Below are 27250 nucleotides of genomic sequence, written 5' to 3'. Positions count from 1 at the left end.
TTAGAGGCGCTGCCAAGTGCAGAGAGGGAACTAACTAGTGCAGTAAAATGTGGAACAGAGTGCGTAGAAAATAAGGAGCTCAAATACTTTGTGAGACAGATGATATGAAACTGAATAGCCTCATTCATTGGTGCAAAACCCAAATCTATGTGAATCTGATCCTTGTGACAAACAGGCAAAGGATAAAAGCAAGGAAAACAATGCAGATATTTATAAGCTAGAATCAATTTTTGTGCTACTAGTAGATCTTGCAGCAGTTAACATCACTTACATTAAAAAGAGAATGCAAAATGGTAGAACAAACAATACTGCAAAAGACCATACATGATTGATGCTGTGACTTGTGACCAAGGTAAAGGAATGTTTGGCTACGGTTACAAATTTGGCTCGAAAAAATTAATAGTTGCAGAGCCGTGATCATGAATTTGGCCACAGAAAGCAACCCCTTGGCATGCTGTTACAGAAAGAGCCCTTTCGCGTGCCTCATGCATATTTGTATCTTGAAGTTTTTGGGTTCAAAGAACAACTTTATTCTCTTTTTTTAGTTGGTTCTTGGTTTATAAAAAGACCAATACAAATATACAATGTTGTTTTAATTGATATAGAGAACATATACTATCTTGATTCTTAATACAATTTAATCAGCAAGATTATTTTTAATATAAAAAAGAATAACAAAGAGGACAAATCCCACTATCAAGATAGAGAAGGAGGACCATATCTAAATGTTGCTAAAGAATAATTTTCCGAATTATAAACTGTGTAAAAATTATCAAACTTTTATCATTAATTAAAGAAGAAGAAAAAAAGCTATTGTCTCATTGTTCCAGCAAAAACAATCATCTTTCTTCACCTTTTTGTCTTGCCAATAACTAGTGATCCACGTACTTCCAACAACAGAAACTCGGGAGTTTGTTTTCCCATTTGGTTTATCATGATTTGGATCAAGTATATACATAGTCAAACATATGGTTTTGGAGATAAAAACAAAAATCATACAGGCAGAGTCATGATTGTATTTTAGAACAAATCCCAACAGTGACATGATTGTATTGATGGGAATTCCTCCAAAAATAACTTAAATTAAGCAAATAACAGGCAGAGTCAAGAAAGACGAATGAATGAAACATGCGTATGGTACTTCATTTATTTAACTGTATTATTGACAAAGAATTGTAAAATAGAATAAAGAGGGTTATCAATCAAAAGCATTTTAGAAGTGTAAAAGACTCCAACCCTCAAAAAGCCATAACACTGCATGGGCAGTGAATATTTTAAGGCTTGCCCGTGCATTGTGGTTGTAAGGTCACACCATTAGATGAGTTTTCCCATTATGCTGACTGCTGAGGTAATCCTACTCCTCGAAAAAAGCCCAGGAAAAATAAATAGGAAATTAACAGAAAACAAAATTAGCAGCAATTCCTTGCCTACTCAAGAGCATAATTTAGAGATGATCAATAATTGCATTGGTGAACTCGGTTGTCCTTGCTTTGCCTCCAAGATCAGCAGTTCGGTACTTCCCTTCTGCAATTGTGTTGAGGATGGCATTTTGAATTTGGTCCGCTTTGTCATGGAGATTCAAATGGCGCAATATTGAAACACAACTCAGCAGTAAAGCAGTTGGATTTGCCAAATTCTACACAAGCACAAAGTTTCATAGGTTAGAACATGTTTGTGACCAATACCAGAGAAGTAAATTGACAACAATTACTATTCACAATTTTGTTTTTCAAAGAAAGAGAAGTTCAAATTAGTTTTATGAAATCACAGAGGGCAAACTGATCTTGAGCACCTTCATGAAACATGCATTCAAATCCCATATACTGTAATAAGTTGATGATAAGGTGAACCAGCTAATAGATAATATAAGGTTGAGAAAGAACTTTGCAGCTTACCTTTCCAGCAATATCAGGTGCTGAACCATGTACAGCCTCAGCTAGTGCAATACCTCCCTCACCAATCTTGTAGCTGAAACATGTATAATGATGTCAGATGATAAGATTGTAGCTTCTAGAATTTGTTGACCACAGTGCAAAATTTACCTTGCTGTCAAACCCAAACCCCCAACCAAGCTGTTGAATATCAGATTAGATCTGTTTTGATATAGTTTCCATCTTTAGATATCTGATTCTGTTGGATCTCCTAGTATTAAGGGATCTGATTCTATCTCCTAGTATTAAGGGATCTGATTCTATCATATCTCCTAGTATTAAGGGATTTTATTTCTGTACCTATGTATATATATATATATATTGACGCTGAGAGATGATTCTCTCAAGGGAATTAATCCAAAACACAATCCTTGTCTCACTCCATTCGTATATTTCAAGTTGGTATCAGAGCGGGTTCCGACCCGGCTCTGGTTTCTATTTGTTTTTTCTTCTTTTCCGGTTGCAATCTCTCAGCCGTGTTCCCTTTTCCCACCAGCTGACACTATTAGCTGTGTCTCTTCGTCAGAAACCTTTTCTTTTCGGCCAAAACCTTGTCAAACATCAGACCCACTCCGAAGCAACCTCAGGATCAGAACCGGAAAGCCAAGTTCGGCCTGTCCCCAAAATTTCTCCGCTGCCCAGGCTTTTTCCGGCCCTCGTTTCCCTTCTGCAGGTGTTTTCCGGCCGTTTCTGAGTGTCTACCATCATGTCTTCTAAGGTAACCCCCGACACCAACTCCAATGGTGGTAAACCGGCTGTTCTAACATCTGTCGTTTCTGGAACCGCTACAATGACCTCTGAAAAATTGATGGGTGCCAAAAATTACCTTTCTTGGGCTGATTCTGTGGAACTTTGGTTCATGGGCCAAGGCTATGAAGACCACCTTACTAAATCTGTTGATGATGTTCGCGCCGCTGACAAAACCACTTAGAAGAAGATTGATGCCCAGCTATGTAACCTTATGTGGCAGACCATTGATCCACCAAAGCTGACTATGTTTCGGGCTTACAAAACTTGTAAAAAGGTGTGGGATCGTGCTAAAACTTTATACACTAATGACATTGCAAGACTTTACCATGTTGCTAAGAAGCTGTGTAGTTTACAGCTTCAAGGAACTGATATGGAATCTTATGTTGGGGCTGTGGAAGCTGTCAAGGAAGAGTTTTCGACTCTCCTTCCCTATGTGTCTAATGCTGATGACCATCATGCTCAACAGGGAAAGCTGTTTTTGGTGCTTACGTTACTTGGGTTGCCAGCTGAACTTGAATATCTTCGGCAACAAATATTGGGCACCTCACCCGTTCCTTCCCTTCAAGACGTATTTGCACGACTCTTGCAATCCGGCCCCTCTCTTGAGACCCATACTTTCGACCAAACTGCATTGGCATCCCAATCTTCTTCTCAAGTGTCCTTTCAAGTGCCCACTCGCGGCGGCCGTGGGGGTCGTGGTAATGGTCGTGGTAATCGTACTCGCCCTAGTTGTACCCATTGCCATAGGATTGGTCATACTCAGGATAAATGTTATGCTCTCCATGGTCGTCCTACCAAGGTAGCTAATGTTGTCCAAACTAATGAACCATCTGACGTTCACTCCGCCGCACAACCACAAGGGATATTTGTCTCTGGCAATGATTATGATGAGTTTCTCAAGTACCAAGCTTCAAAGCAGGCATCTACTCCCGTTGCTTCGGTGGCCCACTCTGGTAATTCTGTTGCTTGTATCTCTCATTCCTCTTCTCTTGGACCATGGGTCCTTGACTCAGGTGCTTCTGATCACATTTCTGGTACTTCTTCTGTCCTCTCTAAACTTGAACACCCTGCATTTCTTCCTTCTATCACTTTGGCTGATGGTTCTAAAATTGGTGCTAAGGGAATAGGTCAAGCTACTCCTCTTCCTACATTACCTTTGAAATCTGTTCTTTACATGCCCAATTGTCCTTTCAATTTGATTTCTATTAGCCAACTTACTCGTTCTCTCAATTGTTCTGTTACCTTTTTTGCTGACTCCTTCATTGTGCAGGATCGAGGGACGGGACAGACGATTGGTACAGGATGTGAGTCTCAAGGACTGTATCGGCTTGCCTTACCCACTACTACTGTGTCTTCTGTTGCTACTGTTGAGTCTCCGGACGTGGTCCATTGTCGCCTGGGACATCCCAGCCTCTCGAAATTACAAGCTATGGTCCCGAGTTTATCTCGTCTTACTACCTTAGAGTGTCAAACTTGTCATTTAGGTAAACATGTTCGTAGTTCTTTTTCAAGTCGTGTCAATACACGGGCTGCGTCTCCCTTTTCTGTTATTCATTCTGATGTATGGGGACCTAGTCGGGTTACTTCTCATTCAGGTTTTCGTTATTTTGTCACCTTTATTGATGACTTTTCTCGTTGCACTTGGCTATATTTAATGAAGGACAGATCTGAATTATTTGTACATTTCAAGTCTTTCTGTTCTGAAATTCAAAACCAATTCAAAACTTCAATTAAAATTTTACGAAGTGATAATGCTCGTGAGTATTTTTCAGCACCCTTTTCGTCTTACTTGTCCTCCCAAGGCATTCTACATCAGTCATCTTGTCCTCATACCCCTCAACAGAATGGTGTGGCTGAGCGTAAACATCGTCACTTGATTGAAACTGCTCGCACTCTTCTTCTCCATACTCATGTTCCCCTTAAATTTTGGGGTGAGGCTGTTCTGACTGCATGTTATTTAATTAATCGTATGCCTTCTTCTGTTTTGCAAAATCAAGTTCCTCATTCCATTTTATTTCCTCATGAGCACATCTTTTCTCTTCCACTACGAGTCTTTGGTTGTACTTGTTTCATCCATGATCTTACCCCAGGCAAAGACAAGTTAACTGCTCGCTCTATCAAATGTGTTTTCTTAGGGTACACTCGATTTCAAAAGGGTTATCGTTGTTATTCTCCAGCTCTTAATCGTTTCTTCGTGTCTGCCGATGTCACTTTTCTTGAGAATACCCCTTTTTTCTCTGCACCCGACATCACTTCACCTTCCATTATGGAGGTGCTTCCTGTTCCTTACTTAGATGGGCCTCCTATTCCCACAAAGCCTCTCCAAGTTTATCATCGCCGCCCACGGCCTACAGTCCAAGATAACTCATCTCTTGAACCCGTGGCTGAACCGTCCTTGGATCCTTCTTCGGGAGTTAGCAGTAGTCCTCCTATTGCTCTCAGACAAGGTACTCGTTCCACCCGTAATCCTAATCCTATTTATAATTTTCTCAGTTACCATCGTTTATCATCTTCGCACTATGCTTTTACCTCCTCTTTGTCTTCTGTTTCTATACCCAAAACAACAGCAGAAGCTCTTTCACATCCAGGGTGGCGTCAGGCTATGATTGAGGAGATGTCTGCCTTACATTCTACTGGTACTTGGGATCTTGTTCCATTGCCACCGGGCAAATCTACTGTGGGTTGTCGTTGGATCTATACTATTAAGGTCGGCTCAGACGGAACCATTGATCGATTAAAAGCCCGCCTTGTGGCTAAGGGCTACACTCAAATATTTGGTTTGGACTATGGTGATACCTTCTCTCCTGTTGCGAAGATGGCCTCTGTTCGTCTTTTTCTTTCTATGGCTGCCATTCGCCATTGGCCTCTTCATCAACTTGATATTAAAAATACTTTCTTACATGGTGATCTCGAGGAGGAAGGATACATGGAGCAACCTCCCGGGTTTGTTGCTCGGGGGGAGTCTTCCGGCTTAGTATGTCATTTACGCCGATCTTTATATGGCTTGAAACAATCCCCTCGAGCTTGATTTGGTCGTTTTAGTGCTGTTATTTCTAAATTTGGCATGATTCAAAGTGAAGCAGATCATTCAGTTTTCTTCCGTCATTCTTCCTCCATGACCTCCATATATCTGGTTGTTTATATGGATGATATTGTCATTACTGGAGATGATCATGAGGGAATCACTCAGTTAAAACAGCACTTGTTTGATCACTTTCAGACTAAGGATATGGGGAAGTTAAAATATTTCCTAGGAATTGAAGTGGCACAATCTAGTGCTGGGATCTGTATCTCAGAGAAAATATGCTCTGGATATTCTTGAAGAAACTGGAATGTTGGATTCTAGACCTGTAGATACACCAATGGATCCCAATACAAAACTTAGTCCAAATCAAGGAGAACCTCTTGCAGATCCTGGTAGATATCGCAGATTAATTGGCCGATTGAATTATTTGACAGTCACTCGGCCAGATATTTCATTTGCCACAAGTATCCTAAGTCAGTTTCTTGACTCCCCATGCGATAGTCATTGGGACGCAGCTGTTAGAGTCCTTAGATATATCAAAGGTGCTCCAGGAAAAGGTTTGTTGTATAAAGATAAAGGACATAACCAGATTGTTGGGTATACTAATGCAGATTGGGCAGGATCTCCATCTGATAGACGTTCTACATCTGGTTATTGTGTTTTTATTGGTGGAAACTTGATATCTTGGAAGAGTAAGAAGCAAAATGTTGTAGCAAGATCTAGTGCGGAAGCTGAATATAGAGCTATGGCACTTGCCACATGTGAACTTATATGGTTGAAGCAACTAGTTAAGGAACTTAAGTTTTGTGAGCCGAGTAAGATGGAACTGGTGTGCGATAATCAAGCTGCCTTACATATTGCTTCCAACCCTGTGTTTCATGAACGGACCAAGCACATAGAGATTGATTGCCATTTCATAAGGGAAAAGTTGCAAAGTGGGGAAATAGTAACAGCCTTTGTCAACTCCAACGATCAACTTGCAGATATTTTCACCAAAGCTCTCTGGGGTCCTCGGATACAATACATATGTAACAAGCTTGGTGCATATGATTTATATGCTCCAGCTTGAGGGGGAGTGTTGAATATCAGATTAGATCTATTTTGATATAGTTTCCATCTTTAGATATCTGATTCTGTTGGATCTCCTAGTATTAAGGGATCTGATTCTATCTCCTAGTATTAAGGGATCTGATTCTATCATATCTCCTAGTATTAAGGGATTTTATTTCTGTACCTATGTATATATATATATTGACGCTGAGAGATGATTCTTTCAAGGGAATTAATCCAAAACACAATCCTTGTCTCACTCCATTCGTATATTTCAAGTCAAGCCAGCACAAAGGTCACTAATAATGTTACCATAAAGGTTTGACATCACTAGACAGCAAAAAGAGCAGGATTTTTCACAAGCTGTAGATTATAAAAATGAACGAGAGTAATTCCATTTTCAATACTCAAAATGAATTTCCAAATACAGTTGCACCCTAAATCCAAGTTCACAAATATATCATCATGCAGCAATTGTCAATGACAACTTCCTTGGCGTTTGAGACTTTCTACCACACTTCTCACAACCTGTTACACAATAATACTGAAAGATATAATATCAGAACTTCTTTGATAGTATGTAACATCAACTGTTGTAAAGCTTACCTGATATTCAGGCCCACTATACTCTCCTTCTGTGTTTTTGCAGCTAAGAAGGCTATAGCAGGGACAAAATTTGCATACCATGAATGATGCCCTTTACCAATGGCGTTGGCCATTGGCCCTTTTAAGCCAACCCAGATTGATCGAACTGATTCCAAACTTTCCCATGTCAGAAAGCTCTGTGTTCTAGGGTCAATTTCAGTCCCTACATAGTGCTCTTCCCACTGTATGGGCACATAAGCTGCTTTGAATATCTAATCGTTGCGATGGTAAGAATTAAGAGTTACAACTAATTCAAAGAAACTATTCAATTCCTTAAGAATATACTAACAAGTAGATATAATAAGAACCATATATAGCAAGATATTGAAGCTGGAAGGTGAGCAGGCAGATAAATTAAAAATATACTTTCATAAATATTATAAATAGGTTAAAACACTTTCAAAATCTACGACTTATCTCTTAAGTGTTCAAGAAGACAGAATTATAAAAGAAAATTTTTAAAATTACAAAATTCATTGGCATAAGAAAAGTAAGCCTTTTTTCTTGCTAATTGGAATGACTTTCACAAATAAAGCAAAATAATCTATTCAACGAACATCATGTTGGTGTATTAACAAGGAAATGAAAATGGTTGGTCCAAAGAATTAGCATTGTAATTAGAGAGCACCGAGTTTAGGGAAGATCAGAGGAAAATCACTTACCTGTAACGAATTAAATCCGTGGGTCTTCCATCTCTTCTAGCTTCCACCTCAAAGGACATTCTTCCCCTATGTAGATATGTTCTATGGAGGCAAGCAAATGTTGTTCTGTGATATTCTCAAGCTTTTCACAGTCTGTAATTGCTAAACTTTTGAGGGAGGTAAGATGGTGAAGCCCCTTGCAGTCAAGCGTCTCCAGATTTGGAAAGTTCGACAATATTAGAGCCTGAAGAGAAGCAGGAAGGCAACCATCTCTTGGGAATGATTTTACATCAAAGCATGGACCAAGCCAAAGATGGGTAAGGCCTTCACTCTGCAAACCCTTTGATGTTATCCAACTTGCTAGTTTTTGGCACTTAGTGACTTCAAGTTTTTTCAAACTTGGTGGGAGGAACTCCTCAGCAAAGCAATCGACTTCTGGGCAATCACATATATGCAGCTCCTCTAGCTGGGGAACAGTCAACGTTAGCGCCGGCAAGGATACTAAACTGGGACACTCTGAGATGCTTAAATATTGGAGACTTGGAATAGCCTGTGGCACCACAACACATTCCATGCTTTGGCATTTACTGATCACGAGTTTCTTGAGATTTGGAAAGTCCCCCAATGGAAGCAACTTCAGTGAATCACAACCCTCTACATATATCTCCCTTAGAGACTTGTGTTGCAGTTGATCTAAGAATGTTAATTTTGAACAGTCAGATATTCTCAGATATTGTAATGAAGAGGGCAAATAATCTGCTGAAATTGATATCGCTGACCGACAGTCCTTGATTTCCAGACATTGGACACTTGGGGGTTGGATGTGGGGCAGGTACTCCAATACCGACTGCGCCAGCTGGGTTTCTGAAATTACTACCTTCTGCGGTTCACCATTATTCGTAAAAACCGGAGAACTCTGTAGATATAATTGCTGAAGCTTGGGAGCTCTCGGCAGCGAACATGCAAGCTCTGAACATCTATCAATTGTAAATTCCTCCAGAGCCGGAAGGTGAGCAGGCAGATCTCCACTTAACACAGGACAGTTTCTTATTGAAAGGATTCTAAGCTGAGGAAAACCATCAAACTCATCAGGAAAATGCCACTCCCGCCAACAATACATATACTCAATCTTCAGAGTTTCGAGAGATTTGAAGGGTGTCTCCTGCTGAAATGATCCATTATTTTTGTTGTAAAACTCCAAACCAATCTTGTCCAACCGATCAAGATCAGAAAACTCCAAATGCTGTAAAGAGGGTAACTGTCCCAGTGAAGGAAGCTCACAACAATTCATACAACAACCCAAACTCAATTTGGTCATATTGGAGTAGCAAGAAAAGCCTAACCAATCGGGGAAGCTTTCACCCGGATAACCCTTAATTGATAACTTATTCAAGTTTTCATGAGGTTGCAACTTGTCAAGTATATCTCTTTCGATTCCAATATCATCAATGTCACCATCTGGAACCCATTTCAGTTTTAAAGTGTTGATGTGCTTTTTGTTACCCATCTTTGCCTTCAAAGCTTCACCACTATTCTTGACATTCTCCAATTTGGAAATGCAAAATGAGCCATGAAGATTGTCCAATGTTCCTAATTCTCGCATCCCATTCTCTTCTTGCTCGCTGACGATATAATCACTTAAGAAGTTTAGATGCTTTAACTTGCTCATTCCCTTCGGCATCTCTTTCAGACGAGAAGCCCCTCGAATATCAAGGTGGCAAAGGTTCACAAGATCTTGCATGCAGCTCGGAAGCATCTTTAGCCTTAAACATTTTCTCAACTTCAAAGTTTGGAGATTGCATAATTTACATATTGACTCAGACAATGTCTCAATAAGTGTGAAAGATAAATTCAAATAACGCAAATAAATCAATTCACCTACTGAATCAGGTAATGATTTTAGAAAAATGTATTTAAATGACAAAACTCTTAAACACTCCAATTGTTGTCCTAAGAGCCAAAACTCGCTTTCCATAGTAATTGATGCTTGAAAGCGAAACAAAGGAAAATTTAAAAATGTTCTCATGTGTGTTGTTCCATTAAAGTCCTCTTGAAATAACTTGAAGTTATCCTCATATGTTGTGGTATATGACAAATGTCGAATTTTGCTATCTATCATATGCCGATTGCCAAATTCTTTGAGATTGAAATAGAATTTTCCAGCAAAAAACTTTGCTAGATCATGCATGAGATCATGCATCACAAATAACTTTCCACTAGTACTAGAAGGTTGAAAGAATGATCTTGCAACTAACTCATCAAAATATGCACAACCAATTTTTTCTAATGTGCTGTTTTCCTTTGGTTGTAAAAGATCTTCAGCAATCCATAGCAAAATTAATTCGTCTTTGTCAAATTCATAATCCTCAGGATATAATGAGCAATAAACAAAACACCGCTTCAAATAGGAAGGAAGATAGTGATAACTAACTCTTAATGCAGGAATAATCTTACTGTCATCTTCCGAGAGTTCCCACATTTCACTTTCAAGTATATTTTCCCAATCTCCTTTATTTAACTTATTACGCAATAAACCCCCAAGTGTCTTCACAGCCAAAGGTAACCCCTTACATTTTTCAACAATTTTTCTACCAATTTGTTCTAGAGTTGCATATTGTTTAGAATTAGTAGAAATAGATGAATGCTTCAAAAACATCGACCAACAATCTTCAATCAACAATAAACTTAGTCGATAATGTAAATTACTAGCCGTGAACACAGAAGCAACATTTTCATTACGGGTTGTTAGAAGAATCTTACTTCCATTATCCCCAAAACGAAAAGGTTTTAAAAAATCCTCCCACATGTCTCGTCGATCATGCCAGACATCATCTAAGACAACTAAGAATGTCTTTCCTGTCAACTTTTCTTTCAAATTAGTCTGAAGTGAATCAAAATTATCCGTTTCCTTCAAATTATTCCGAAGTGAATCAAACTTATCCATGTTACCCGGACAAGAATCTATTGCCCCTATTATTGTCTTTGTAACATTAACAGGGTCAGGATTTTCAGCAACACACACCCATGCTCTAGTGTCAAATTTTCCCACGACTTTGGCATCATTGTAAACCAGTTGAGCCAAAGTAGTTTTGCCTATTCCGCCCATACCCACGATGGGGATCACAGTCAAAAGTGACTCAACATCGCAGGTATCATCTAACAGCAATTTGATTATGTTCTCCTTGTCTTCGTCCCGACCAAATATGTCAGAACTTACAACAAGAGATGTGGATGGAATTCTCCATGACGAGATGTCCATCTTGGCACTCTCCTTCGGAAGAAGACGAAGATAACCTTTTCGTCTTGCCACAGACTCTAGTGTGGCAACTGTTTTTTCGATGACATTGATGGCACTATCTTCAATACATGAATCAACATAGTGAGACCAGGGAGAAGAGTTACCTAGATCTCTTTGAGTGGCAGTGGCGGCTTTAGTGGAGAGTTCATCCAGCAAGTCATCAGCCTTATACAAAGCATCTTGAAGATCAATGAGCCACTTCTTCACTTTCTTGTCACTAAACTGCTTCAGCTCAGCATCATCAAGCACAGGTCCAACATCATATAGACTTTTCTCTAACTTTTGAAGTAACTCCAGGGCAGAGTCGTTTCCTTCGAGGACAAAGTCATCATCTTCAAGTATTGAAGACAGCTTCTCCAAAACAGCATCAACAAAAGAAGAGAGATAAGCCCCACCCTCAAGTTTTGCAGCCATGCTTGAAAAATCAAGTGCAGCAGATGATGAGAAAAGAATGAAAGGGGTCGAGGGAAGTTGTTGTAGCTAGATCGATGTATTGTATTCAGATCACTGGGTTTTCTCAAGCACAAGGATTAAGGAAGCTAAAGTGTTTGCGATTCGCAGTGCACTAAGCCACTAACACTGTTGTTTGCTTAGTTTTATAGTTGTATAGTGCTGAAACAATAAAAAACAAATAAAAAACTTAAGAAAAATTTTATTTGCTGAATGGCAGCTATAGATATAATATCAGTATTAAGTACTGTACGAATATATTTTTGTTTTTTAAAAATTTGTGTTCACACCGTTTAATTTTTTTAACACTTCCTCGAGCAGTGTTTCATGGTAAATTAAAAGTTAAAACCACCTGCAGAATGCAGATAACTATTTTGAAATTTTAAAATTTTTTAGGAATTGTTTTGAAATGTTTTAAATTTTTTAGGATTATTTTATATTTTATTTTTAAAATAATTTTATTCACAATGTATAAGTGAATAACGGACACGTATATAAGTATTGTCTAATGAAAATAAATATTAAAAATTATTTTGTATATTTTAAAATTTAAAGGATTAAAATATCCAATTTTTTTAATTTTAAGGACATAATAATTCTAATTTAAAATTCCAATGAACTATGATACCCTTCCTCCACATGCAAGATTTTAAAATCCTCCCAAAACAATGCACGGCTAACTTAGCTTTTGTTTTGTCCCTTTCACTCTACCTCTTTGTATCTCTCAACGGCTAAAACTACTTCCATTATACATAATTGACTATATTATATTATATAAATCACTCAATAATACCCTTCTAACACATTACAGCAACAACTAAGAGATTTTTTTGATTGGTTGCAATCGTTGGAACTCAAATCCAAAACCTATAAGTGAGAAAGAAAAGATTATGTTATTTGAGTTATAGCTAATTAGCATTTTACCAAGGTTGAATGATCGAAAATTCGTATATCTTTCCGTGACAAATTGGTAATCCATGAAACACAATAGAAAAATGGTGTAAATGGTATCTTTGTTTACCTTATTAATGTCACAAAAATTACAAGTTATTACTACAATTACAATCTTTTTCAACATTAAAAATATCGAAATTTTCAGCAACATAAATCCATCATTTATGTGAGACCAGAACTTACCTTGATCCAAGTGGGAGTTTTAGGGTATTTAGATTTTTTTTTTTTTTTAGAAGAACAAAGATAATAAGAAATATTGCAAAAAACTATAAGATATTGACTTAGACACTTAGTCTTTGTTTGATTAGAGAGAAATAGAGAAAAATTTTTCCTTTCTTAATTACACATCAAAATTTGCAACGTTTTCCTCCTCTATTTCCCAACTACTTCACTCCTAATAAACAAAGCCTTTAGTATGAAGTCTTTCTCACCATTATATTGGTGGTTGTGCAAATACCGATTAAAATAATGGGAGTAATTATAGGGAGAAAACGACAAAACAAATATAAAAACAAACTAATGGTACTTCATTTATTTAACTATATTATTGACAAAGAATACTAAAATGGACTAAGGATGGTTATCCGACAAGGTACGTTTTAGAAGTGTAAGAGACTCAACCCTCTCAAGTCCAAAACACTGCATAGGCAGCCAATATTAAAGGCTTGCCCCATGCCTTGTGGTTATAAGGTCACATCCTTAAATGAGTTTTTCCATTATGATGAGGTAATTCTAATCCTCGAAAAAAAAAGCCGGGAAAAAATAAATAGGAAATTAGCAGAAAACAAATTAGCAGCAATTCCTTGCCTACTCAAGAGCATAATTTAGAGATGATCAATAATTGCCTTGGTGAACTCGGTTGTCTTTGCTTTGCCTCCAAGATCGGCAGTTCGGTACTTCCCTTCTGCAATTGTGTTGAGGATGGCGTTTTGAATTCGGTCAGCTTTGTCATGGAGATTCAAATGGCGCAACATTGAAACACCACTCAGCAGTAAAGCAGTTGGATTTGCCAAATTCTACACAAGCACAAAGTTTCCTAGGTTAAAACATGTTTGTGACCACTACCACAGAAGTAAATTGACTACAATTACTATTCACAATTTTTTTTGAAGAAGAAAGAGAAGATCAAATTAGTTTTATGAAATCACAGAGGGCAAACTGATATTGAGCACTTTCATGAAACAAGCATTCAAATCCCATATTCTGTAATAAGTTGATGATAAGGTGAACGGATCCATAACAGATAATATAAGGTTGAAAAAGAACATTGCAGCTTACCTTTCCGGCAATATCAGGTGCTGAACCATGTACAGCCTCAGCTAGTGCAATACCTCCCTCACCAATGTTGCAGCTGAAACATGTATGAAATGATGTCAGATGATAAGATTGTAACTTCTAGCTTTTGTTGACCAAAGTGCAAAAATTACCTTGGTGTCAAGCCCAAACCCCCAACCAAGCCAGCACAAAGGTCACTAATAATGTCACCATAAAGGTTTGGCATCACTAGCACATCAAAAAGAGCAGGATTCTTCACAAGCTGTAAATTATAAAAATGAATGAGAGTAATTCCATTTGACCATTTTCAATACTCAAAATGAATTTCCAAATACAGTTGCACCCTAAATCCAAGTTCACAAATATACCATCATGCAGCAATTGTCAATGACAACTTCCTCATACTTTATATCAGGATACTTCTCCGCAACCTCGCGACAGCACTAAAACAAATTTCAAAATAAAAGGTTACTATTAGGATTCACAAATAAAATAAGCTAGATATCTATAGGTAATTTGAACATAACGATAGACCTTGAGGAAAAGACCATCAGTCTTCTGCATAATGTTGGCCTTGTGAATAGCAGATACCCTCTCTCTTCCATGTTCTTTGGCATAGTGGAAAGCATACTCAGCGACCCTTAAACTTGCTTGGCGTGTAATGATTTTGAGACTTTCTACTACACCTCTCACAACCTGTTACACAATAATACTGAAAGATATATTAATCAGAACGTGGTTGATAGTATTTAACATCAACTGTTGTAAAGCTTACCTGATGTTCAAGCCCACTGTACTCTCCTTCTGTGTTTTCGCGGATCGTGATGAGATTTACATTATCGTACCGAGTTTTGTAGCCAGGAAGGCTATAGCAGGGACGAACATTCGCATACAAATTAAGTTCTTTTCTTAGGGTAAGGTTCAACGAACGATGGCCTTTTCCAATGGGGGTGGCCATTGGCCCTTTCAAGCCAACCCGATTTTGCCGAACTGATTCCAAACTTTCCCATGTCAGAAAGCTCTGTGTTCTGGGGTCAATTTCAGTCCCTACATAGTGCTCTTCCCACTCTATGGGCACATCAGCTGCTTTGAATATCTAATCATTGCAATGGTAAGAATTCAGAGTTACAACTAATTCAAAGAATCTACGCAATTCCCTAAGAATATACTAGCAAGTAGACATAAAAAGAACCATATACAGCAAGATACTGAACCTGGAGAAAATAAAAAATCAAACAAGTGAAAAATTCATCATTGGCAACTGCATAAATCAAATAAGTGCACCCACACTTGTATCTAAGTTCTTCCATCATGCATTTACACAGACCTACAAACATTCTATCTTACAACCCCCTTTGAAACAATACTAACTGAGGGAAATATGACCGGGAACAAAACAAATTGAAGCACAGGTTGTTAAAGTGTATCCAAAATAAAACCAAATTAGGCATGCAGCATTCACAATTTTCTTAAAACAACATATATATATATATATATATATATATATATATATATATATATATATATATATATATATATATATATATATATATATATATATATATCTTCAAATTTCAAGCAATTCATAATTATTTACTTGTGTATCAAGTATGTCATCGTAATTTAATAAAATCATGCCTTCCAGAACACACATCTTTAGCTGAAAATATTAATTTATAAATTACAGTAGTAAAACAAAGAACCTTCACTCAAAATCAACCATCCATAAAAAAAGGAATAAAAAAAAGAAAGAAACAAATATACGACACTGTAGGGGAAAAGAGAGTTGAAACCTGTTTGACAGATTCAGCGATTTCGGGGCCAATACCGTCGCCGGGGAAGAGAGTGGCACGGATCGGAGTGGAAGAAACGGAGGAGAAGAATCTGGCGGCGGTGGAGCGGTTTCCAAGGGTTCGTTTGAGGAGCTGGAAGCCAGAAGAGGCCATAGTTGACGATGCCACACTCTTTGACCCAAATTAAGAGCACTCACTGCATCGATTCAGACCAAAAAAATAAAAGAATTATTTAAGAGATTAATATAATACATGAGAGTGTTGTAATGTAGATTTGGAAGGAACGATTGATAGGGATTCAAAAGGAACGTACCTTGTGATCGGGGATTCAAAATGTTAGTGCTTCATTGAGCGGAGAATGAATTGGGAACATTAGAAAGCAGAACGAAGTTCTTTTTCTTTTTCATTAATGTAATCAATGTGATGTGTATATTTTTCTCTTTTCTGAAACAACGGTGCGGAATAAAATTGTGGTGTTTCAAAAAGCACTTTATCAGAATTAATTTCTTTAAAAAATGGTAAGAAATAAGTTTGGTAAATAAAAATATTGCTTAATAAGTACAAAAGTGTCTTTTTTTTTTTTGGTGACTTTAAAATAGAAGACTCGAACCCGCAACCTCTTAATTGAATATGGAGAACCTATACCATTTGAGCTCTTACTCATTGGCAATAAGTACAAAAGTGTCTGCTAAAATAAATAGAATAAAGAATAAAAATAAATAAAAAAAATGAATTTTGAAAAATAAAGCCGCCTAGTTTTTCGATGCTAAAAAGTAAAAATACAATTAAATAATTTTTCTGTTGACCAAATATCTTTTCAAATAAATCTTTTAAATTAAATTTTACGCAAACATCTAATCAAATATTATCATATGTCATATCAATAAAATTAATTAATCTTTTGAATTTAGCACCTAAAAAATTATTTTAAAACATATAAGTGTGTGTGTATTGGCAAAAAACATTGTAGAAAAGATTACGATACCGAAAAATAAAATAAAAGAAATAGGATTAATGTTTACTTAGATTTTTTTTTATCTAAGATACTAAAACACAAAGAAAATGTTTATTTCGATATACGCATAAGTATTTTGGTTTCCGAAAATTATATAAGTTGAAATAATTCCAGGAAATAAGAAACATGAGTTTAGATAATACTTTCATGTGAGACTAACTTGACTAATCAAATTTCTGAAAAAATGTTTAATAAAGACATATAATTTTTTAATAAAAATTAAATATTTATAATTGTTTTATCATTGAAAAAATAAAGCACATAGATCTTTCAGTTGACTAATACTCTAATATAGAAAGATTTATTATATACTTTAACCAAAAACGATTACAAATATAAATGATTGCAAAGAAAAACTTAGGCCTCACGTTGAGGATATTGTATGATGCGTTTTACAAAATAACCCCCCATCTACCTTATATTTTGTTTGGTCGTTCCATGAACTCAAAGGGTAAATTTGGCATGATGTCAACTCTAAGTCTCTAACAGATAAAAAGACTATCCATTTTATTTCTTTAACGAGTAACTATATAAACTGAAACCACTGAACTCAACAAACTTGTTAGGTGTAGTTTCTGAGATTGAATTTTCTCGTTGCATTAGAATTGTGAAAAGATTTCATGGCCAATATTATTGTTCCTTCTCCAACCATTTTCACATCATCTTGTGTGTTAAGGAGTGAACAACAGCAACTTTTTGGAAGCATAGATTCTTCTTATTCTTTATGGAATTCTTGCATTCAACCAAGAAACAATTCTAGGAACAATTTTCAGCTGAAATGCTCAAATGGGCATCCACTAAATAGCGTTTCTTCCCATGATGGTATGTTTCTTTACGTGATCCACTTGATTTAATTGTTGTTCTTGTTATGATGAAGCCGGAATTTTGCTGATTTTTGGGTTGAGCTTAACTTTCTCATATTCTTAAATCTTAATGCTCCACACAAGATTTAAAGTTTTGCTCATAGTTGTTGAATGCTGATCTTCTATGTTATGATGGCCCTTGTTTTCTTTAATGCCAAATGGTCATAGTTTTTTATCAGTATATGAATTTGGACAAAACTTGTTGCAAAAGAAGTTTTAGGGGTCCTGTTTATATCCTTGTTCTGAACTTTAATTTTGAAAAAGGTGTAGTTAAATTAGATTCTTTTAGCAGAAATTTCACAGCTTGAAAAAGGTGTAGTTAAATTGAAATCATATATCATATATCCACATACATTTTCAGGTGCAGTTGGAAGTTCATTGGCCAAAGAAGATAGCAAGCCTCAACCAACTGAAGCATCATATCCCTTGTCAGATTCAGAATGCATAGGATCCAACCTTAGCATAACTGTTGTTGGAGCTTCTGGAGACCTTGCCAAGAAGAAGATTTTTCCAGCACTCTTTGCTCTTTACTATGAAGATTGGCTACCTGAGGTCCTACTTCTCATTGTAGTTTTACTTCAAGTTTCAAGAAAAGCTTAACTTTAAATAACTGACATGATCATTGCCTCTGAGGCTTTGGTTTTTTATTGCAGAACTTCATTGTGTATGGTTATGCTCGGACCAAAATGACCGATGAAGAATTAAGGAACATGATTAGCAGAACTTTAACATGTAGAATTGACAAGAGGTAAATGCTATTTGGTAGCATCATGTACAAGTTCACCCTGTTTCACTTTTCCCCATAGTTCTTTTTCATGTTGTAAATATTGATGGTTCTGAACTTTGCAGGGAAAATTGTGAAGACAAAATGGATCAATTCTTGAAAAGATGTTTTTACCATTCTGGTCTGTATAACTCTGAGGATGATTTTTCAGACTTGGACTCCAAGCTGAAAGAAAAAGAGGTAATATTAACATATCAACGGTTTGTCTTTTATGCTATTTGGTTAAAACTTTTAACAAAAGTGTTCTTATCTCCTAAAATACCTCCTAAATATGCATCTCTACTACCAGGCGGTGTCATACAATTTAAGGCATTTCATGATTACTAATAACTCTATCAATGATTTCATACTAACTAACATTAGACTCAGATGGTAAACTCCTGCTTAGTAATTATTCTTGAGACTAATTCTTTATACTGCAGGATGGAAAAGATTCAAACAGGCTATTTTATCTGTCAATACCTCCAAATATATTTGTGGATGTGGTGAAATGTGCTAGCCTTAAAGCTTCTTCAAGAAATGGCTGGACAAGGGTTATTGTCGAAAAGCCATTTGGCCGCGACTCAGAATCATAAAGTGAGCTAACAAGATGTCTCAAGCAGTACCTATCTGAAGAACAAATATTCAGGTGCATATGGTTCTTTTCATTTTTCTTTCTAACCTTTACAAGCTAAAAATGAAAGTTGGTAAGAATTGAAATCATTTAGGATTGACCATTACTTGGGGAAGGAGCTTGTGGAGAATCTATCAGTGCTTCGTTTTTCAAATCTTGTTTTCGAACCTCTATGGTGCCGGAACTACATTCGAAATGTGCAGCTAATATTTTCAGAGGATTTTGGAACAGAAGGAAGAGGAGGGTGAGTCATAGTCTCGTACAAAACCTATTTCTTCATTGTGTTTTACAAACAAAATCATACTTCATTGTCTGTTTTTTTCTCCAGTTATTTTGATAACTATGGAATCATTCGCGATATAATGCAAAATCACCTTCTGCAAATACTGGCCTTGTTTGCAATGGAAACTCCTGTGAGCTTGGATGCTGAGGACATCAGAAATGAAAAGGTAAGTCTTATAAGTTTAAGCCTCGAAATTGAGTTTATGAGCTAAGTTTTATGATTCAAGATCACTAAAGCTCCAAGAGTTTAGGTGAACTAACCTTTGAACTTGCTGATGATGATTTATTAATTGATCAATTCTGTTCAATGATTACACTTAAGATTGTTGTCTCAAACTCAGGTGAAGGTTCTTAGATCAATGAGACCAATTCAGTTAGAAGATGTTGTTGTTGGTCAATATAAGGGCCACAACAAGGGTGGGAAATCATATCCTGGTTACACAGATGATCCTACTGTTCCAAAGGATAGTCTAACTCCAACATTTGCAGCAGCCGCGCTTTTCATCGACAATGCAAGATGGGATGGAGTTCCTTTTCTCATGAAAGCTGGCAAGGCTCTCCATACTAAACGGTATTAAATATTTCCTTTCCTGTAGCTGCGACTGCGCCTTTGAATTTTTCATGTTTTCTTGGAAATAGTAGTTACAAAAATCATGAATTTGTATCCAGTGCAGAAATCAGAGTCCAATTCAGGCATGTACCAGGTAACTTGTACAAGAGGAACTTTGGAACTGATCTGGACAAGACTACGAATGAGCTTGTGCTTCGAGTTCAACCTGATGAAGCTATATACTTGAAAATCAATAACAAGGTTCCTGGTCTGGGAATGCGACTAGATCGAAGCGACTTAAATTTGCTTTATAGAGCAAGGTATGAGACCTTTTCAAGATATGTACTGCCTAGAGTTAACTGAATTGACTTTATTTGGTAATGTTGCTGATTTAAACTTCTTAGAGATGATTTTTACAATATTAAGCTATAGTTAGTTTCTGCAAGCATAACATATTTTCACTCAACCAATTAAGTCTTGATAGTTCAAAAGTTTGTAAACAAGTTCCTGTGTACAAAAATTTTCAATTAGATCCCTATAATTTCAACATTAACAATTTTATGTAGGTATCCAAGGGAAATACCAGATGCATATGAGAGATTACTCTTGGATGCAATAGAAGGGGAAAGAAGGTTGTTCATTAGAAGTGATGAGCTTGATGCAGCTTGGTCACTCTTCACCCCATTGCTCAAAGAGATTGAGAGCAAGAAGATTGCTCCAGAGCTATATCCTTATGGTAGTAGAGGACCTGTTGGAGCACATTACCTTGCTGCAAAGCACAATGTAAGATGGGGTGATCTTGGTATTGAAGAATAAATGAACTAATGACGCATATTCATCATTATTTTCTCTTTATAGTACAGTGATTTTTAATTTTTTGTGATTTGGTTGCCTTAATTTTGGTTTGAAGAAGGCAATTTGATAAAGAAAAATGCCATAGTTTGTTATGTAACATGGCTTGTGCTTGCCACAATTTGAAGATAGCAAGTTGGTGTATAGTTTGGTAAATGTTGTTCAAGATCTAAATCATTATACTTTGTGCCAATTTACACCTAGATCTTGTATTTCTTAATAATATCACTGTAATAATAGTTACTGCATAGTGTACTAGCGAAAATTCCAAACCATATTAAGGAAGTAATGACATATATAACATTAAAATATATTACATGTAAAATAACACGATGATGAAAATTGAAAGTGTATATACTATATATTCATGTATCATTTTAAATAAAATTATATAATTTCGTTTATTTAACTACTCTTTATTGAAATTATAACTTGTTTAAACATGGCAACATATAGTTTTTGAAAGAGCTGTGACTTGATACAAAGTCTTTAGACTCCTGTCATGAAGACAGTACATAAAAATTGGAAATAATTGTAATCTCAGCATCTGGTATCCATTGAAGTTCAGAGGACACTGTAAAAACTGGTATCTGTACAAGCACAAAATACCCACACACAGCTCACAAAATCAAGGGAGTGGATCAAGGAAATCTCACTCCTGTACTCATTGAATTTAGAAAATGCAGAATTACAGTATGAAGTAATGAAACAGTAGAAATGAAAGATAGGGGCTGATATTAGAGAGTCAGCCTCTCTCCTAGTCTAATTCTCACTCCTTACTCCCAAAATCTGTATTCTCTCTCCAATCTGTTATCAAATACCCTCACGCCTCAGCTCTCATGCTTCCCTCACTACCCGAGCCATGTCGCAAGTTAGTTACAACCATATTTCCCAAAGCATTATTTCCCATTTTACCCCCTCTTATTTCTTCTACTATAGTGAAAAGGTAGGGGTGGAATTTTCCTTGATTTAGGATTGGAAGCTTCTATTCCTCTCTCTCCAAATACCCTTACATCATCAGGGAATGTAACGGACACCTTCAAAACTTTCACAATATCCCCTTTGCTCTATTATCACACTCCTCCAATTGCAAGCTTCTCTTTCATAGCATAAATATGCACAAACCTGCAATACCATGATTTGCATCATATTCAAACATTAGACTACAAACTGCAATAATTTTAATAGACTATAGTCACTTAAAATAGTCAAATCAAATTAAGCATATAAGATTCTAGCAGCCTCATTCTTGATTATTGCTTACCAAATTTGCAGTACTTCTTTCTTTATTTGTCATCAGCAGCATGAAGACTATTCCACATCCATTCATGTGAAAGATAATTGACAGATCATATATATGAGTACCAACTCATCGTGCTCAACATGCCCATTGTTAAATCATTCGTCAACATAGCAGCAAATGTAGGTCTCATGGCTGCCAAGGAACAATGTTCTTTTGCAATAGCCCTATCTCATCCTCTGCTTGTGCCTGTCCATAGTACAAAGGCCTTTTACCCTATTCACATATTATGTTTCGAACCTCCAGCAAAAATGAATAACAATATAATGATAAGCTAAAACAGATAAAAGCTAGAAGAAGGTCAAAGCAAGCAGCAAAAGACAAAAGTGAAGAAGAAGAGGTTGATTGGGGAGCCACAAATCTGCATTATTTTGTTCTACTCAACCGCAACTTATGAGAGACACTGAAATTCCTATTATTAGAAGTAACAAGTATGCTTCTCACTCTTAAGGAAATATGAAGAGTGCCACCACTCAATTGGAGCAAATATATAGCTCAATTTCGATATACTTATCTTTTATAATTGGTTTGATTGAACCTTATCTACAGTGAACTTTCTCATGTTCGGAATAAGATATGCACATCCAATAAGTTATGTATGTTGGACAGCTTCAATAGTTGAAAACTACATATGGGAAAGAAACCTGATAAGTTCAGTTCTTTGTCTCATTCTCTGGATGATCAATGGTTATCTGTCCTTTGTCAAAACCTTCCGGCAATAGATGCTTATTTTCCATCTCACTACATAGTGTGGATGCCAATTGATTTCTCCCACACCTACAAAGTCCACCACAGAGCTCAGACAAGACAAGAGAATCAGGAGCCATCGACCTGCCCAACATGTCCCTCAAGACCTGCACAGCACCCTCAAAGTCTTCATTATGCAAGAAAGCAGACATCAACATCTTGAACGTATGCTCATTCGGATTACAACCACTCCTTATCATGCTCCTATAAATAAGAAAGGCACGCTCAGAGTTCTTTCTCGCACACTGCCCGGTGATCAGTGCTGAAAAGGTTGACGCATTCGGGACCAAGTTCTCCTTGTCAAGTTCCTTAACCAGATACGCAGCCTTTTTCGTTTTCCCCTCCTTACACAATCCCAAAATCAATGCATTATAAGTCAGTATATCAGCCTTAATCCCATCCCTCCTCATCTCCTCATAAAGCCTTGTCCCCATTTCGCTGTTCCCAACTGAACTATACCCATTGATCAAAGTATTGTATGTCACAATATTAGAAGCCACATTGCAACCCTTCATCTCATTGAAAACCTTATTAGCCTCATGCAACTTCCTCTCCTTGCAGAACCCATTGATGATGGTGTTAAAAGTAACCACATTTGGTTGCACCCCATTATGCTCCATCAAGGACTTAACCTTCAATGCCAAACTAACCATTCCCTTATTACAATACCCTGAAATCAATGCATTAAACGACACAACATTTGGACTCAAACCCATGTCCCTCATCTTCTCCAACACCTCAAAACCCTTCTGCAACTCCCCTAACTTGCAATAAGCACATATAACCATGTTAACAGTGTATACATTGATCGAAACACAAGACCTACGCATCTCGCAGTAGAACAACAAAGCTACCTCAGGCCTCTGCAAATGAATCAGAGAACTCATGAAAGCATTGCAGGACTCAACAGTGGGGAAGAACCCATACTCCTTCATGCGGCAAAACGTGTTAGTGGCATTCCTAATTTTATTCAAATGCGCAAAAGTCTTGAAAAGCGCATCAAAAACAAGAGGGGTGGAATCACACAAACGGTAAGAACACAACAATGATTCAAAGAGCTTAGAAGGCAAATCCAAATCCAAAGCGCCTGAATCAGCGATGATCCTCTTGAGGAGCGTTTGAATGGCTCTAAAGTTTCGGTTTTTGGCAAGAGTATGGAGTAAGATGGCGTGTGTTTCGAGGGAGTGGCAACTAGGGTTTTGGTTTTGAACCCAGTTGGAAAATTTGAGGGAGAGAACGGCGTCATTTTTTAGCTTGAGGAGGATGTGTTTGACCCTGAAGGGTGTGAGGGGATGTGAGAAAGGTTGGAGATTTTCCCACTGAGAGTGAATGATGTGGCTGTGGGAAACGTTAATGAAATCAAGGTCTTGGCCTTTGGCTTGAGGAATGGTTTGATGAGGAATGGGTATGAAGAAGGAACTGTTATTGGGAATCCTCTTACTTGGCTTGGTCCTAATAGTGGAAGTGATGGATTTGAAGGGTAAGGGAGAAGAAGACTCGATGGAAGAAGTTGAGAATCGATGGAAATGGAAGCAAAAGTTTCTCCAATTTCGTAGGAAAAGGTTCAATGAACAATTCCCTTTTCCAATGGGAGTGGCCATTGGCCCTTTCAAGCAAACCCGATTTTGCCAATGTGATTCCAAGCTTTACCATGTCAGAAAGATCTGTGTCATAGGGTCAATTTCAGTTTCTACATAGTGCTCTTCCCACTCTATAGGCACATCAATTGCTTTGAATATCTAATCATTGCAATGGTAAGAATTCAGTCAATTTCTATGAATAATTAACAACTAACAAGTAGACATAATAATAACCATATATAGCAACATATAGAACTTGGGAAAAATCAAATATCAAAGTGAAAAAAAGTTCATCACTGGTGAAAGAAAAGAATAAACAAAACAAATTCATCCACACGTATATCTAAGTTTTCTGAACATGCATTTACACAGACCTACAACCATGTAGATGCCAGCACTACCGACCCTACATTACACAACAACAGCGATGCTGATGCAATAACCACTTTTCTTAGCATCTCCCCAACAATGAGTTCCTTCTATTAATAATGAGAAAGCATACCAAGTGATGGAAATATGACGAAATGAACCACAGGTCCTCAAATTTTATTCAAAATCAATCCCAATAAGGCATGTGGGCACTCACATTTTCTTAAAATTTTAAACTACATATATAATCATCGCATTTTAAGAAAATAATTCTCCAACATACCTCTTAAGCTGAAAATGTTGACTTTATCAGATGAGGTATAAATAAATAAATCATTAGTAGTAAAACAAAGGAGTCCCGCTCGCATCAATCAACCATCCATCCATGAACCAAAAAAATAAATAAATAAAAGAAAGAAAATATATGAAACTGTAAATAGGGATGTACATGGTTAAGGTTAACCAAAAATAAACAAACCTAATTTCAGTTAACCAGAAATTTGGTTTAGGTTAGTAAACCAAACTAGTTTTAAATAAGAAAACTGGTTATTAACGGGTTACAAAAGTAGTAAGGCAGTTTTAAAAATGAAAACCAGTTTTAAAAAAGTAATCGATTTTGCATTTAAAAACTGGCTTTTTTCATTTAAAAACCAGTTTTATGCAAAATCAATTTTAACTTATAAACCAATTTTTGACACTTTAAAAGGCTAGTTTAGCCTTTTTACCATTATAAAACCGGTTTTTTACCCTTTCTAAATGAAAGATCATCCAAATTTGCCCTATCGGATCATATTATAAATACCAAAAATGCTATTTGCACACTAAAATCAACCACCATGTACACAAATACATATATAGTTTAACTCATTTTTAATGTGTACTTTGTATTTCAATTTGTATTCTACCCTGGTGGCTGATTTTGGCATACACCTAGCATGATTATATAAATACATATATGAAGAATATATCAATTTAGATACACATTCTAAAAAATTGTTAGTATCATATTGAAAGCAACATAGTCATAACAAATTCTGAGGCATTTTACATAGCAAATCTAAACCTATTTCTTTTCCAACTCTTTCCCTTAAAAGCTGCAACAATATTCCTTAATTTGAATTCACTACTAATCAACATGTTAAAAAAGTAAGAGCACATATCACCAAAACAATATAGACAATAGAAAGTAACGACAACTTGCTGATAATACTATTAGCAGCAAGGAGAATGTATGTTTTGATCAATTTCAACACAGCCTATCATTCTTTTCCTCTAGTTTCTATAAACAACAGCTAAAATCAAAGAAAAAGCAGAGACAATTATGCATAATTTGAGCTAAGTGCAAGTAGAATACTAACTTGTTTGAGGCATTGGATTCTCTTAACTCAGCATCAGAAAATGCATTTGTTTGAGAGATAAGCCCGTCAAGACTGGCAGAAACATTTCCAACATGATCAACTACAATGTCCACTTCCCTGCATATGTATTCTTTTGGTTTCTCCACTACACTGCAAAAATGTAAAAAGTTCCAATTCGTCAGTGTCATGTTAACATGTGAAGCAACCAAACAAACTCTTTCATAGAAAAACTTGGAAAGTGCATGTACCAAGAAAGACAGAAAATCTTAACCAAAATAGACTATGGAATCAAATAGACCCCAAAAAAAAATTGGAATATGAATCTAAGACCAAGTTTGTACTGATATAGGCTCTGCACTGTGTTAGAAAAATTCTCCATAAAAAAAATTATTCACAACAGAAAAAAATAAACAAAAAAACAGAAAATCTTGGCATATGCATGAAGCTCCACAATGTGTATGAAATCTCCAGAAGGCTGAAGACAAAGGAAGAGAACAACTGTGGCATTGGCATATAAGTAGAGGAATAGAGGACCTACCGGAACTGAGACCATGACGGCGACTGGAGGGAACCGCAGGAAGGCGGCGACGACGACGACCGGACGACTACTGGAAGACGAGGACACGGGAGGCGACAGACGGCCGGAGAACTTGGCGCTGCTGAGAGCGTGAGAAGGGAACTTGCACTGCTGATTTTATTTAGGATTTAGGAATTAGGGTATTTTGACAGTCTGTAAATGGAGAGAGAGTGTGTGTAGAAACCTGTTTGATAGATTCGACGATCTCCGGGAAGAGAGTGGCGGCGCGCGGGTAGGAGTGGAAGCTGCGGAGGAGAACAACAAAATTGAAAAACCGAAATTAAATTATTTGGGATAATTGTTTCTAATTTATGATTTTTTTTTTTTTTGTCTCTGTCAAAATCTCTTCCTAATATTTTAAATTTATTGTAAAATTAAGTAGAATTTTAAAATATATGAATAACTTTTACAAGATGTTATTTTGAGTTAATAATTAAATTAGTTTTTAAAAAATAAATTATTTTTTAAATTTATTTTTAAAAAATTATTAATTAAATTAGCCTTTTAAAATTTATAAATTAATTATTTTTGTCTTTTCGTCACTTAAT

The 27250-nt window shown here is 36.6% G+C and overlaps 5 protein-coding genes and 1 pseudogene across 18 annotated transcripts; 2 read left to right on the top strand and 4 right to left on the bottom strand.

The window, feature by feature from the left end:
- Positions 1 to 1118: 1118 nt before the first annotated feature.
- On the bottom strand, positions 1119 to 2636 carry LOC110267056 (isocitrate dehydrogenase [NAD] catalytic subunit 5, mitochondrial-like). The gene is made up of 4 exons (XM_088498581.1): positions 2503 to 2636; positions 2043 to 2114; positions 1896 to 1968; positions 1119 to 1636 (listed from the first exon to the last, which is right to left on the bottom strand). Exons 1-4 carry the CDS (start codon positions 2634 to 2636, stop codon positions 1445 to 1447), a joined length of 471 nt encoding a protein of 156 aa, XP_088354707.1. The 3' UTR covers positions 1119 to 1444.
- Positions 2637 to 5438: 2802 nt separating this feature from the next.
- Positions 5439 to 6775, top strand: LOC148543587 (secreted RxLR effector protein 161 pseudogene; annotated as a pseudogene). The gene has a single exon (XR_015900167.1). The product of XR_015900167.1 is annotated as a secreted RxLR effector protein 161 pseudogene (transcript).
- Positions 6776 to 7137: 362 nt separating this feature from the next.
- LOC148543586 (putative disease resistance RPP13-like protein 1) lies at positions 7138 to 11921 on the bottom strand. Of its 4 annotated transcripts, none has more exons than XR_015900166.1 (3): positions 8064 to 11921; positions 7363 to 7613; positions 7138 to 7284 (listed from the first exon to the last, which is right to left on the bottom strand). XR_015900166.1 is itself a non-coding variant. In XM_088500553.1 (2 exons), exon 1 carries the CDS (start codon positions 11752 to 11754, stop codon positions 8074 to 8076), a length of 3681 nt encoding a protein of 1226 aa, XP_088356679.1. In that variant the 5' UTR covers positions 11755 to 11921; the 3' UTR covers positions 7138 to 7613; positions 8064 to 8073. The 4 variants fall into 4 exon arrangements, 2 of the variants coding, with proteins under 2 accessions (XP_088356679.1, XP_088356678.1); XR_015900165.1 differs by having other exon boundaries at positions 7363 to 7583; XM_088500553.1 differs by having other exon boundaries at positions 7138 to 7613.
- Positions 11922 to 13250: 1329 nt separating this feature from the next.
- LOC107615988 (isocitrate dehydrogenase [NAD] catalytic subunit 5, mitochondrial) lies at positions 13251 to 16292 on the bottom strand. Its single transcript, XM_016317998.3, has 8 exons — positions 16126 to 16292; positions 15813 to 16008; positions 14795 to 15115; positions 14554 to 14715; positions 14388 to 14462; positions 14172 to 14281; positions 14023 to 14095; positions 13251 to 13760 (listed from the first exon to the last, which is right to left on the bottom strand). Exons 2-8 carry the CDS (start codon positions 15963 to 15965, stop codon positions 13569 to 13571), a joined length of 1086 nt encoding a protein of 361 aa, XP_016173484.1. The 5' UTR covers positions 15966 to 16008; positions 16126 to 16292; the 3' UTR covers positions 13251 to 13568.
- A 1051-nt stretch (positions 16293 to 17343) lies between these two features.
- On the top strand, positions 17344 to 20964 carry LOC107619192 (glucose-6-phosphate 1-dehydrogenase, chloroplastic). Of its 4 annotated transcripts, none has more exons than XR_015899281.1 (7): positions 17344 to 17649; positions 18052 to 18242; positions 18344 to 18438; positions 18540 to 18654; positions 18897 to 19102; positions 19182 to 19331; positions 19416 to 19536. XR_015899281.1 is itself a non-coding variant. In XM_088498168.1 (6 exons), the coding sequence occupies exons 3-6, from the start codon at positions 19450 to 19452 to the stop codon at positions 20733 to 20735; spliced, it is 768 nt and encodes a 255-aa protein (XP_088354294.1). In that variant the 5' UTR covers positions 18837 to 19102; positions 19182 to 19331; positions 19416 to 19449; the 3' UTR covers positions 20736 to 20964. The 4 variants fall into 4 exon arrangements, 2 of the variants coding, with proteins under 2 accessions (XP_088354294.1, XP_088354293.1); XR_015899282.1 differs by having other exon boundaries at positions 18764 to 19102; XM_088498168.1 differs by lacking the exons at positions 17344 to 17649; positions 18052 to 18242; positions 18344 to 18438; positions 18540 to 18654 and adding exons at positions 19711 to 19940; positions 20039 to 20239; positions 20486 to 20964 and having other exon boundaries at positions 18837 to 19102.
- Positions 20965 to 21408: 444 nt separating this feature from the next.
- On the bottom strand, positions 21409 to 27036 carry LOC107618404 (Tetratricopeptide repeat (TPR)-like superfamily protein). Of its 7 annotated transcripts, none has more exons than XM_088498172.1 (6): positions 26887 to 27011; positions 26664 to 26810; positions 26126 to 26275; positions 22716 to 24557; positions 22036 to 22260; positions 21409 to 21896 (listed from the first exon to the last, which is right to left on the bottom strand). In XM_088498172.1, the coding sequence occupies exon 4, from the start codon at positions 24417 to 24419 to the stop codon at positions 22725 to 22727; it is 1695 nt and encodes a 564-aa protein (XP_088354298.1). In that variant the 5' UTR covers positions 24420 to 24557; positions 26126 to 26275; positions 26664 to 26810; positions 26887 to 27011; the 3' UTR covers positions 21409 to 21896; positions 22036 to 22260; positions 22716 to 22724. The 7 variants fall into 7 exon arrangements, with proteins under 7 accessions (XP_088354298.1, XP_088354299.1, XP_088354300.1 ...); XM_088498173.1 differs by having other exon boundaries at positions 26664 to 26813; positions 26887 to 27008; XM_088498174.1 differs by having other exon boundaries at positions 22716 to 24482; positions 26664 to 27036.
- Between the last annotated feature and the right edge of the window lie 214 nt (positions 27037 to 27250).

Source organism: Arachis ipaensis, chromosome B9 (assembly GCF_059453495.1).
Source record: "Arachis ipaensis isolate K30076 ecotype BB chromosome B9, ASM5945349v1, whole genome shotgun sequence".
NCBI classification, from domain to species: Eukaryota; Viridiplantae; Streptophyta; class Magnoliopsida; order Fabales; family Fabaceae; genus Arachis; species Arachis ipaensis.
Note: the sequence above shows the minus strand (reverse complement) of the source record. Positions and strands in the feature narration are given on the sequence as shown.

What these genes read in the sequence shown, in the direction of transcription:
- LOC110267056 (XM_088498581.1), bottom strand. Translation starts at nt 2,636, where the DNA reads ATGGTAGACACTCAGAAACGGCCGGAAAACACCTGCAGAAGGGAAACG. An exon ending in GATCCTGAGGTTGCTTCGGA is followed by an intron (nt 2,115 to 2,502) that starts GTGGGTCTGATG and finishes AGATATCTAAAG; the next exon opens with ATGGAAACTATATCAAAACA. An exon ending in CACCTGATATTGCTGGAAAG is followed by an intron (nt 1,637 to 1,895) that starts GTAAGCTGCAAA and finishes GTGCTTGTGTAG; the next exon opens with AATTTGGCAAATCCAACTGC.
- LOC148543586 (XM_088500553.1), bottom strand. Translation starts at nt 11,754, where the DNA reads ATGGCTGCAAAACTTGAGGGTGGGGCTTATCTCTCTTCTTTTGTTGAT.
- LOC107615988 (XM_016317998.3), bottom strand. Translation starts at nt 15,965, where the DNA reads ATGGCCTCTTCTGGCTTCCAGCTCCTCAAACGAACCCTTGGAAACCGC. An exon ending in GGTTTGGGCTTGACACCAAG is followed by an intron (nt 14,096 to 14,171) that starts GTAATTTTTGCA and finishes TACATGTTTCAG; the next exon opens with CTGCAACATTGGTGAGGGAG. An exon ending in CACCTGATATTGCCGGAAAG is followed by an intron (nt 13,761 to 14,022) that starts GTAAGCTGCAAT and finishes GTGCTTGTGTAG; the next exon opens with AATTTGGCAAATCCAACTGC.
- LOC107619192 (XM_088498168.1), top strand. Translation starts at nt 19,450, where the DNA reads ATGCAAAATCACCTTCTGCAAATACTGGCCTTGTTTGCAATGGAAACT. An exon ending in AAGGCTCTCCATACTAAACG is followed by an intron (nt 19,941 to 20,038) that starts GTATTAAATATT and finishes ATTTGTATCCAG; the next exon opens with TGCAGAAATCAGAGTCCAAT. An exon ending in AATTTGCTTTATAGAGCAAG is followed by an intron (nt 20,240 to 20,485) that starts GTATGAGACCTT and finishes AATTTTATGTAG; the next exon opens with GTATCCAAGGGAAATACCAG.
- LOC107618404 (XM_088498174.1), bottom strand. Translation starts at nt 24,419, where the DNA reads ATGGCCACTCCCATTGGAAAAGGGAATTGTTCATTGAACCTTTTCCTA.